At 51.7% G+C, this 11,775-nt stretch overlaps 1 protein-coding gene across 1 annotated transcript in view; it reads right to left on the bottom strand.

Annotated features, from left to right (window-relative positions):
* CHRDL2 (chordin-like 2) overlaps nt 1-11,775 on the bottom strand; it is a 48,821-nt gene that overhangs the window by 1,750 nt on the left and 35,296 nt on the right. Inside the window, exons 10-14 of the mRNA XM_009891017.1 lie at nt 10,682-10,754; nt 9,184-9,352; nt 8,072-8,266; nt 5,169-5,351; nt 460-552 (exon numbers count right to left, since the gene is read on the bottom strand). Of these exons, the coding sequence (XP_009889319.1) occupies nt 460-552; nt 5,169-5,351; nt 8,072-8,266; nt 9,184-9,352; nt 10,682-10,754 (713 nt within the window). The remainder of the gene's footprint in view (nt 1-459; nt 553-5,168; nt 5,352-8,071; nt 8,267-9,183; nt 9,353-10,681; nt 10,755-11,775) is intronic.

Raw genomic sequence — 11,775 nt, 5'->3', positions numbered from 1 at the left:
CACAACAAAGAACATTAAGAATGATTTTTAAAAATATTTCAAGAGTTTATTTTTTTCAAATCCCTTGCATCTTTTTCTTTTTTTTTTTTTTTTTTTCCTTCCCCCCCGGTAACTCCAGATGGATTAGATATAAAAATCAAACAGTTTTACAGGCTTTGGAGAGACAAAGCCTTTGGATTTCACAAGCGTGCGTCCACTTTTAGAAAGCTGGCTGCCCTTTCCGATACCATAAAGTGAAAATGTGACTGCTAACCAGGAGCGTTGCGTACGCGTGTGAAGACAGGTCAGCCCCAACCCGGCTGTGTTTGCACAAGCTTTCTCCCTACGGTTCGGCTCCCCGCGCCGTGCCGGGATTTACGCAGTCTTTGCAGAATGTCCATAGCACGGCAACAAAACACGGGGTTTTTTTGGGGCAGGGTCTGCCGGAGGAGCGGGGAAATGGAGTTTTTCCCTCCCTACCTTCATTCGTCCTGGTGATCAGCCTGAAGTTCTGTGCTTCTTGCTTGAACTCTTGTTTGCTGATCTTCTTGGTCTGTATCAGATGAAATATGCCTGCGGAGGGAAACACAGGGAAACACATCAGACTCTGCGACGCTCAATTTCAGGCTCAGAGGGGTTTGGATGCACACCGTTCTGTCCCCTCCTGAGATGGAAAAGGGACACGGGCTGCACTGGATGCGCTGGGGTCCTGGTTTGGTGTAGGATCTGCTGCCAAAGCCTGGTGGGAGTTTGGGAGCAGATCCAGGACTGGCCAAGGACCAGGAGAAATCTCATTTGAAAGCGGTAACTGGTTGTTAAATCGGAACACCACAAAGTAGGTGAAAGAATAAGATTCTATTGCTCTGAAAAGCATCTCGCACAGGAGGAGGTCTCATCTCCCCCAAAACCATATGAGAAATTAAGGTGAGACCAATGGGAACCCTCTCTCTCTCTCTCGCTCTTGACCACCTACCTTCCCTGACTGCAGAGGCCCCTCCATCCTCAGATGCTTTCCTTTCCTGGAAGCAGCCGAGGACCAAAGTTTTCCATCTCTCTGCCCCCAGCCCTGAAACTCCTCCAGGACAGGAAAAAAAAAAAAAAAAAAAACAACCCACGAATGACCTCAGCAGAGATTGATATTTCTGTCCGTGCCAGCACCGTCCCGTTAGCGGAGGTGCCTGACTCAGACATTTGACCCAAGAAAACCAGAACCTGCATTTAGCAACGGAAGTGACCTTTCTGCAGGATTAGGGGTTACGATATTCATATTTGCCTGCGAAGCGTGACAAACCAGGCAGGTATGCCTGGCATATCCTTCCCCACCTCTCACCCCGGCTCCCCGTGCGTCCAGCCTCTGGCTACCAGCAGATGTGAGAACCAACGTGGTCCCCCTTATTTGGTTAAGAGACTTTCCCTGATTCCCAGCAGCAATTACACATAAAAAGAGTATGTAACAAATGAGAACCGGCTAGCAAATCCATATAAACGAGATGTTATGGACTGTGGAAAATGAATACAGGAAGTCAAAGACATCCGGAGAAATATGTGGATATTTGGACTATTAATAAAGTCCTTTAAGTGGGTCAGGAAAAGAAGTCCTACCAGTAACAAAAGAAGATACGGGACGGAGATAATAAAACTGTTAATGACGCAAGAAAAGCACAAGTGTTCAATAAATCCTCCTGGTCTATACTTAGAAAGGGGCAGAAGGGTGTGCTTATAGTCCCCGTGGCTGATGAAGCACTTTCCAGTACATTAGTAACCAAGAGGATATTTTAAACAAGAGCTAGAAGAGATAAACATCTTTTAATCAACCGACCTAGATAATGTTCACCCAAGAGCCCTCGGAGAGCTGGCTGAGACCTTTGGCCCCCCGGACGGTCGTTTCTGACAGATGCCAGGAGCTGGGGAGCAGCGGAGGAATGCAGACGGATGGTCCAGCACGCACAAGGAGAGCTCGAGGCGGCGCAGATAAGAATAGCCCACTGTGCCTGCCATCCGCCGAAAAGGCAATACGGGATGGAGCTGGTAAAAGGTGACGCCGTTTCTCGGTGAGCAGATCCTGTCCACCAGACAGGATCGTTCTTTGCAAAGTTTAGGAGGAGATGGAGGGAGGTGGGGGGGCTGTCGGGCACTTACCACCTTTCTTGGTGCTTTAAAGGGGGCCGACAGGAAAGATGGGGGCAGACTTTTTCACAGTGCCTGTAGCGATAGGATAAGGGGTCTTCAAACTGAAAGAGGGGAGATTCAGACTGGATCTAAGGAAGAAATGTTCTGCACTGAGGGTGGTGAGACACTGGCCCAGGTTGCCCAGAGAGGTGGGAGATACCCCATCCCTGGAAACATTCCAGGCCAGGTTGGACGGGGCTCTGAGCAACCTGGTCTAGTTGAAGATGTCCCTGCTCATAGCAGGAGATTGGACTAGATGGCCTTTAAAGCGCCCTTCCCACCCAAACCATTCTGTAATTCTATGCTTTAAGCTCTGCCTCAGGACCAAAAACCAAGCAGAGTCCAGTAGAGCACAAGGAACGAGTTGAGGACCAGCCCTATCTCCAAGGGAGCACTTAATCTTTCCTAATTTTGGAGAGATAAGCTCTTCCACAGAGCCATTCTGCCCATCCTGAAATGGATGGGGGTGGACACACCTTCACTGCTTCTCAGTGCTGATCCCATGGGGAACCAACATGACTCTTTAAATACGATACCTAATGCTGGGCTGAGGAGTGAAGCGGGTCTCATTCAAGAAACTGGTCTCAGTACTTGCTAAATCATCTGCAAAACAAAGCTTCAGCAGGTGGACAGAGATAGGAGCACAGGTGCACTTGGGTATATGAGACCCATCCCAGCAGGACACAATCTTTGACCGGCGCCCTGCACCCTGCTTTGGGCTCTGAACTTCAAGAAAGACACAGAAGGAGTCCAGAGTAGAGCTATGGGGAGGACCAAAGGACCAGAAATTTCTAACATCAAGGAAAGACTGAAAAAACTCAACTGCTTAAACCATGTAAGAGAGGACAGAGGCAGGACCTGATGGCCTCTTCGGAGGAAAGGAGACTGCTCTTCACACCTGCGGTGGAGAAGGTGAGAAACCATGAGCTTGAGCTGCAGAGAGGCTGCACGTTGGGAATAGTCTTCCCTTAGCAAGGGGTTTGTAGCCCTGGAAGAGATTACATGGGCTATTGAGTCTCCGTAGCAGGAGATCTTCAAGCACATGCCAGAAGAGTGTGAGGACAACTGGTCCAGACCCTGCAAGCCCCCTCCAGCCCAAATGTGAGGGTATAGCAGCGTGATGAAGCACTGGGTATTGCTGAAGGTCCCAGAACTGCAGGTTTTCAGGATAGCAAGGAATATTTTGGCCAACGTCTAATCAATAGCCTGGCAGGGTAAATGTGGGAAAGACGTCCATGGCAGAGACCACACCTCCAAGTACAGCCCAGGCAGGGTGAAGGGCAGGAGTCAACGACAGAGTCTCCAAACCATGCTGGTCCCTCTGTGATCCTGCCTGTTCCTTTGGTGTCCTCACTCCCCATGATAATTCCTGCTCTAAAAGATCAGCAAGTCTCATTTCAAAACTTCTGAGGTGTTCAGACCCCTAAAAACATGGGGAAGCCCCCACTGCAACTCATCTTGCAGCTGGTGGTTAAAGCTCTCAGCCGGGTGTTGGCACTGGTTTCTCCTCCCAACTCCTGCCTTGTGGAGGAAACCATCCCGGCACAGAAATAGATGAGGCCACGTAGGTATCGTAAGCCCATACAAAGGCAGATGGATGGGTTCCAGGCGCGACTTGAAGCCTCTTTTCTCCACACATGCTGCTCTGTTGGTAGAGTGATGGACCATGGAGAGGTGGAATCCATATGTGACTGAGCTCATGCTCTTTCCCAATAGTAACACTTTGCTCTGCCAAGCAAAAGAGCTGTGTTGGCCTCGGGGACAAGGGCCTCCCCTGTCCTTGGCTGGCAGGGCTCGGGAGCTCCGTGCAGACGTGAAGCTTTTGGCCTCAGAAGGTGGCGAGAAGGTTTGGGTGGCGACCTCTGCCAAGGAGCGAGGAAAGGAAACGGTGGGGCCCAGACAGTGCAGGCTCAGAGCTGTCCTCCAGCTACAAGGTGCCATTGTGAAGGAGGCTTTGCTGAGGCAGGGGGGAGGACAGGGAGAGGGGCACAGTGGAGGATGGAGGATAGCAGGGGAAAGATGGAAACATGGTGGCAGCCACAGCTTCATCTCTGAAGTTAATTTCTCCAGCTACTATCCACATGTGCCTGCCCTTGGCAGCTGGGAAGAGCCAGCCCCAGCAGGGCTGAGGAGTCCGTAGAGAGAAAGGTGAGACGTGAACATACCCAGGAGACCAGAATATCTGCCTATACACGTCCGGAAACCACCCAGCTACACGGGATGTCGCTATCTACAGGCAGGGTGCAACCAACATCAGCTGCTCAAGGCACAAGTTTTTGCAAGGGGTAGAGTATGTCCAGCGAAGACTCGGGGTTGGGGCACTGGATGCTTTCCCAGGCCCAAGAGAAAGACAACACAAATCTCTACCGGACCAAGTGTCTCTAGTAGAGATAGGCTTCTCTGGTCCGTAAGAGTGTTGTAAAGCTAAAGCTATGGGGACAGAGTAAGAGACTGGTGTCATTTCATGGTGCGTTTGCTGTGCTTTGACCTCTGGAGGACACACCAACAGAATCATCCAAATCCACCTATCCAAAAAGTGGGCTGGGGGCAATTCATCCCACCCCCATGCACCTTTGCAGCAGCTCTGCAAGTGTTGCTCCCAGTGATGGGTGGACTGGGGTGGGGGGGGGAAGAGCAAAAGCAAAAATATGGAATCACCAGAACAATGTTTTGTTTTCCATGTGCGTTTGGCATGGAAGCGGGCAGGTTTGGAGGAGTAGCCCCATGGCCCTTGCCTTGTTTGCCCACGTGCTGTGCCTCCGGATGGTGATGCAGCTCATGGCAACGCTGGGTACGCTGGGGCCAAAAAGTGGTTTCCAGCCCCTGCTCTGTCTGAAACTGCAGCGAAAGAGTGCGAAAGGGGGAGTTAGAAAAGCCAGCCTGCTGTCAGCAGGTTTCGACTCGCTACACAAGGTCTGGAGCACCACTAGAAAAGCCTGAAAAACAGAACAAAGCTTGGAAAGCACCAGGTTTCCACACACACCTCCTCCGTTGCTGGCTGGTTTCCTGACAAGACTCACCTTTAATCAGCTTCCAGTTGTAGATTTCCACCTCTTCTGCAGGCTCCTTCTCGATTGCGATCGTCCTGAGGATCTCCTTGGAGGTCTCTGAGCTCGATGGCACAAACATGTACACCAGGACGCGGTTGGGGTTCTTGCCACACCGGGTGGTGACTATTTCATCAGTGGGTTTGACTCTGGTTTCTGGGCAAAAACAAGGATAGAATTCATTAAATAGGGGCAGGAAGAAGCTTGGAGGAGGTCATCTCAGCACTCGAGGGAAAGGCATCTCATTGGGTTTGATGCCATGCGGCACAGCCATGTCTCTGCAGGGGACCTTGCCTCCCAGGGTCTGATCCCCAGTGATAAGACTGGCAGCAAACGGAGAGGTTCATAAAGGATCTGTGGAGCCACTCATCCCCATATTTTCCATTCCCCTTGATTTTGGCAGCCTCTGTGCCAGCGGGGATGGAGAAGGGGGATTTTCTCCACCTGGATCCCCCGTACCCACTGCAGGGACCTCGGTGCCATCATCACCGCGAAGCCCCCGGCTGGATTCCCTACTTCCCATCTCGCTCCCGCTGCTGTCCCGGAGGAACAACGTCAGTGAAGCGAAGGGATGAGCCCGCAGCACGGGAGCCAGCGCCGTGTCTGGGCTGCCTGGGCAGCGCGCGCAGCTCAGCCCCATGGGTGGGCTCAGCCCCAGCCCCCTCCTCACGTAGGGTGCAACGGTGGGGACACCCCCACCAGGACCATCGGTGGGACCCTACGTGACTTTTTCAACATCCCTGGCGAAGGACAGCGGCTAATTTTTTAATTCTTTTTAATGTATCTGGAGTAATTAAGAATCCCCCACGGTTTTGGAAGGAGATTTATTGCCTTTGGTTGTGGTCCTTGGAACACAGAGCAGCCCAGCTCTGCTGAATTTAGCCTTGTTCTCCCCGTCATTTTGGATGCTGAAGCTTTTTACACTACTCGAAAGAAAGTTTGGCTATAAATAGACGCGTGGGGTTTATTTTAGTAGGACAGTTATTTTAGGCCGGATTCTGCTCTCCCCTGTGCTTTCTGGGGCCGTCCTGAGCTACTCTTCTCAGAGAGGGGATGGAAATCCCAATTCAAAGGGATGCGAAGCCAGGCTTTTTCAGCAAGGGGAAGAGAAGCGTTCAGCTCCACAGGCTCAGCGTGATGGAAAGGGGGACGATCACAGCCCACCACCCTCTCCCCTGCCACCGCGAGGTCCGGGCGCAGGAAAACCTCTGCCCCAGATCATTATCCAGGGCTGCTCTTTGCATCAATCGAGGCAGCCCCACCTTGACGACAGGGAAGGAACCACACGTCCTGGAAGGTACAACAGGTATTTAACAACCTCAGAGCCTCACGCTGGAGCCACTTGATGGCCAACAGCGTTGGGGAGGAGGAACAGGGACCCAGGGGTCCCTGCCACTAGCTCGGTCCCCAACAGCTGCGATGGTTTCCCCATCTGACCGATGCATCGCAGCAATTCCCTTTGATCAGTGTCCCTTTTTCAAAGAGAAATCACTCAGCGGTTCTCTCCAAGCTACTGGAGGAAGAAGAGGAGGACAGTCATGGAAACTGCCTGGAAAAAGAAGATGGGCGAAAGCTCCGTGCAGTGAAACAGAGGACAAGCATGTAACTTGGCTGAGCGATGTCTATGGGTGTGCGATTGCTATCTATGAGTACTGGAAAGCAAGAAGAAAATCATTTTGGCTAGGTCAGAGTGTTTAATTGGAAATAAATGAAGGCTGAACAGCAGACAAGAGATCCCAGCAGAGAAAGTTGTAGACTTTAAACCAGAAAGACCCACTATAATGAGAATGCAAGACTGGAAGGGCTCTGCTCAGTCATCACATCCCATTCCCACCATGCACCATGTCATAAATCCTGCTCATAAACATATCAGAAACCTTATTAAAACAAGCTGAGCTTCTGCCCTTCGTTCCCCCGGGGAGGCCATCCCAGAACCTCTCTGCTCAGAGGCTGGAAAAGCTTGAAAATCCCAGCTAAAATGATTTTGCAGCCTGTTTGCCCCCATTCTTAAACGTGGCAGTGCCCCTTGCTTGTTCTCCCTGGTGAGACCCCTGCACAAAACCACCTTGAGGATGCACATCAGAGGAGATCTATAGTCAGGCTCAAAGAGACTCGGGTGTCTTTAGCCTCTCTAGGCAAGCAGTGGGTGGTCCATCATCTAAACATCTACTGCTGAACGATGGCACAGAGAGGTATAATCTAGAAAACATTCTGCAGTGGGAACAGGAGAAGATCTCATGCCTTGCCACATCTTTGCCACGTCTGTGGTTTAAGACAAACAGCTTTCCAAAGACGAAGAAGCAGCTGAGAGACCCCAAACCCATTGAACATGGAAAAATAAAGAGGTCCTCTCCACCATGTTCCAGCCCCAACACCAGCCCAGTTCCACCTGGCCCACCCCAATAGCTGTGTGCCTAACCCTCCCCTTCCAGGGGTGGGGACCTCAACCAAACCATGAGTGCCACAGATAATCCCGCATTTGGAAAGTGTCCTTCTAATTCAAACCTACATTTAAGCTGCCACAATTTAACCCTATGACTTCTTGTCCCAGCTGGAGGTCTGGAGAACAGTCTGTGCCCTCTCCCCAGAAGACATCGTCCATCTGTCTGAAGGCTCTTAGCATCTTTGGGCATCTTTCTCCACACTACACCCACCCAACAGATGCAACCTTTTGGGATCAGTGCAGCTTCCTCACCTTGGCGTGCTGCCCTCCAAGACAGGGCATCCCTTACAACAGTGCTTGCCCTCCTGAACTCACCTGTTGTGAATTCAAGTCACCAGTGATGTGAACACCTACACATCTGCTCTGGGCTTTAAACCAAGGCTAAAGGAAGGAACTAGAAGGCAGACACAGCAGCAGGTGGGATCTCACCTACCTGGACATATTTTACAGCATTTTCCATCTACTTTCTCTGGATAGTCACATGGATACTCCTTGGGGCATGTGATCTTCTGGCAGTCTTGGACACCGTCCCTGCAAGTGCAGAGGATGCAGGGCAGGAGACCGTAGAGCCGGAAGACGGGGTGCCACACTTCCCCGTGGGAGTAGGTCTTCCCGTTGTAAACACAAGCTGGTGGAGAGAGAGAAAAGAGTTGCTGACGGAAATAAATCCTCCTCTCTTTGTACACCCAAGGCTTGGTGGAGCTCAACACATTTCACCACCTCAGGAACGGGTGGCCCTGCTGTCTTGAGGAGCATGGTCCTCTGGCAGCACATCTGGCAGCAACAAACACTGAGATATTGCAGCCACCCCACCCAGAAGGTGCCATGAGGCAGGGGGACCAGGTTCCAGGAGATGGAGGCTGCTGGGGTCAACCATCCTGGTGGGGGCGAGTGTTAAGTGTGGTCAGGACCTCACCTGCCTTCAAGCCTCTGCAAGCCCAGGGTCTCTCCGAGGCTGCCACAGGCATGAAGCACAGCGAAGAGTGCCACCTGCTGACTCCTCCATGAAAATTTTTGGAGGTCCCAAAATTTCCTCCAGGGCGTCATCTCCAAGGACTGGAAAGAGCCCTTCTGGAGACACGGCGGGGGGGGGAGCCCCCAAGAGAAGAAGGGACCTGTCTTTTCCCCTTTGGATCCATGGGGTTGCCTCCTCATCTCATTTTCCTACTCATTCCTCCAGGAGAAAGACCGCAGCGCTGGGACAGACCCAGCAAGTGGTGGGTAGGTGCAAGGAGGAACATCCTATCCTTCTGCGGCACTGTCCTAGAAGGACCACATGGAGTCTTCCAGCTGAGCACCTCCCTCCCCAGGTCCCAGATCTCCAAAACACCCCAAGGACAAATCTTATTCCAACCCATTTTTGAAAGTGGTAGATTCATGCAGTCAAGAGGCTGTGGGCAACCAGGGCTGAGATAGCTGGGTGAGGAGTGGGGGGTGGGACTTGGTGGTGGAACACTGCTGCTGAAACACATTCCCTGGACAATTCAAAGTCCTGGTAAAGTCACCTTAGACCATGTACAGACTGCCTGGACTTCCATCCCTTACCTTTCTTGTGCTTCTCTTTCAAGACGATCTTCACGGTGGTGCCACCACCTCCCTTGGGTTTGAAGCTCCTGGGAATGAACTCCAGGGAAGAACTGAGAACAGTGGACATGGTGGCTCCGGGTGGCTTCCTGGCAATCGCTTCCCCCAAACACTGGTCTTGCGAGTGCCTCTGTGAGCAGTCAGAGAAAAGAAGGGGACTTAGACCCAGACAGTTGGGTTGTTCTCACTCCAAAGCATGCTGGAAAAAGCCATGCACACCTTCCATGAGGAGTGGAAGGTCCAGGGACCACAGGGATGAGCAATGACCCAGGAGCCATCTTGGTCCCTGCAACCGCCCAACGGTTGCTGAGCAGTTTGTGTCAACGCCCCACGCTGCTGTGCTCCCTGTGCTGCATGTGGGTCACCTTCATTGGGGCAGCACACTTCTCATTCCACACTCAACCCAATGCCCTCAGGTGAGGTCCTACCTCACTAACACAGGCAGGGAAATGGGCTAGTCTTTTCTAGATGTCTGCTGGGAAACAGAGGACTGCCATCCATGCAACCCAACCAGCATCAGAGAGGTAAGGATGGGTCGTATCCTGCCCTCTCACCTGGCTGGCACCAGGGGGGTTCATGCGGGGCTGCCAGCCAGCGGGACTGAAATCCCGGGAACATCCCGGTCTTCCAAGAGCAAACTGTTGGGACAAGACATACAGCACAAAGGGTCCCCTTGTGTCTATTTTGGAGGTTTTTATAGGTGGTGGAGGTGTGACGCTGGCGTTTCACCCAGCAGTATGGAAAAGGGCAGGGCCAGGAACTGTAAGTGACCTAATCCCACAGACCTGGCATGGGCTGCCCAGCTCTGAAATGTCACCGTGAATCCACCCTCGGCAGCCAAGGAGTCACTTTTTCCTTGCTGGGCCTGCTGATACAAACAGCCTGGGGAAAGCATGCTGGTAGCCAACTCCAGCACTGGCTGCACTGTGGGAGCTATGACTGGGAGGCAGGACACCTTTGAGCCCAGGGTGGAGAGGAGACACCATCTCCTGAAGCAAAAGCTCTCAAAGAGAGATTTGGGCCATCTGACTCCATGGGTAAGGGTCATGTCCGGTTGCCGGTCACCTCTGAGTCTGCTCTGTCCATGTTCCTCAGCTGCTTCACTGGCCAACCTCAGGCAGGTTGGCCAACAAGGAGGAAAATTGCCCAAGATTTCTAGTTCACACAGGTCTTTTGCTCTTCCAAAGACATCAGAGGTGCTTTAGAGGAAGAGGGCAAGAGTCTTTCCCTGGTGGTCTGAGGTCTCAGTCTATGCTGATAGCCCTCACCTAGAGTCAACACCAAGATATAATTCAACTGCAAACCAGGCATCTGTGGTTCTGCTGTCCAAGGAACTGACTACCCTTCCAGAGCTGCTGTGGGTCATTTCTTTGCAGAAGGCTATGGTCAAGGACAAATGGCTTTCTCTGTGCTGTGCTAGAAGCAATAATCTGAGTTTTAAAATGCAAATGTCACGTACAACACCTCTGTTTAACTGCAGGGGTTCCTCCTCCGTGGACTTCTCATATGAGCCATCTGCAAGGGAAAAACATTGCCCAGTGAAATGCTGCAGGGCTGGATGACGATTTGCTCTTCAGGGTCCAACTGACTAAAAGCAGCTCTCTTCAGGCTGCTGGCCCACCTGCGAGGTCTGGAGAGAGAAGAGCTTCGAATATGCGATTCACATCACCCAAAACAAATGGGGGCCATACCCAGAAAACCCCTTTTATCCCCACTGACTATTAACAAGAGCTCAGCTCCAAGAAAGACATGGCCTTGTAGCTTCTGAAGTTAGGTGGTACCCCAGAGGTAGAATATGAGGAGATGGGGATGATCTGGCATCAAAAAGAAATCCAAAGACATTTCTCACCAAGTCAATGACATGCCCCAGCTGCACCAAAGAAAACTAGGAGAGAGAAACACAAATTGCAAAAGGGAAGAGTTTGGAGGAGGGACCTGGAGGAGGTCATTCTGTGTCCATGGCCAGGAGACCACCACGGCCTTTCAGCTTCATAAATATTTCTCGTATTAAAGAGTCATTTTATGCCATGACTTCGTTGTCAGCAAGGTGTGAACCTGCCCATTCGCTCTTGAGTCTGCCTCATCTGGAGACACGGAGCTTGATTCTTTCCTCACCCTCCCCAGGTGTGAGTCAGGGGAAACAGCAGCAAATTCAAGAATTTCTCCCCCATGGAGAGCTGTGGGAGTGAAACTCAGCCATGCCGTACTGGAGTAGAAGCTGGTGGGCTTCCCTCACTGTCCTAGAAACTTCCCTGGAGCAACAGCAGCAGGCACAATCTTTACATGGTCCATACAACCATCTCCATCCTGGTGGGTAAGTGGTTTGGAGGACTTTGCCCTCCATGCAGGTCATATCTCTTGCATGATGCCCCAGTGGCAGGGCAAAGAGGTCAGCTCTGGCTAACCTATGGGCTGCAGGGAGGCAGGACACAGCCAGGTGTTGGAAGGGAAGCATGCAAGAAAAAAACTGAACCGTCATCTTTTGTTTCCTGGTGCAACCAAGACACAGCAAGTGGCCTGATTTACAGCACAGGCTTCCAAAATCCTGCTGGA

The sequence above is a fragment of the Charadrius vociferus genome, unplaced genomic scaffold (assembly GCF_000708025.1).
Source record: "Charadrius vociferus isolate BGI_N301 unplaced genomic scaffold, ASM70802v2 scaffold407, whole genome shotgun sequence".
NCBI classification, from domain to species: domain Eukaryota; kingdom Metazoa; phylum Chordata; class Aves; order Charadriiformes; family Charadriidae; genus Charadrius; species Charadrius vociferus.
This window is presented reverse-complemented; position numbering and strand designations above follow the sequence as displayed.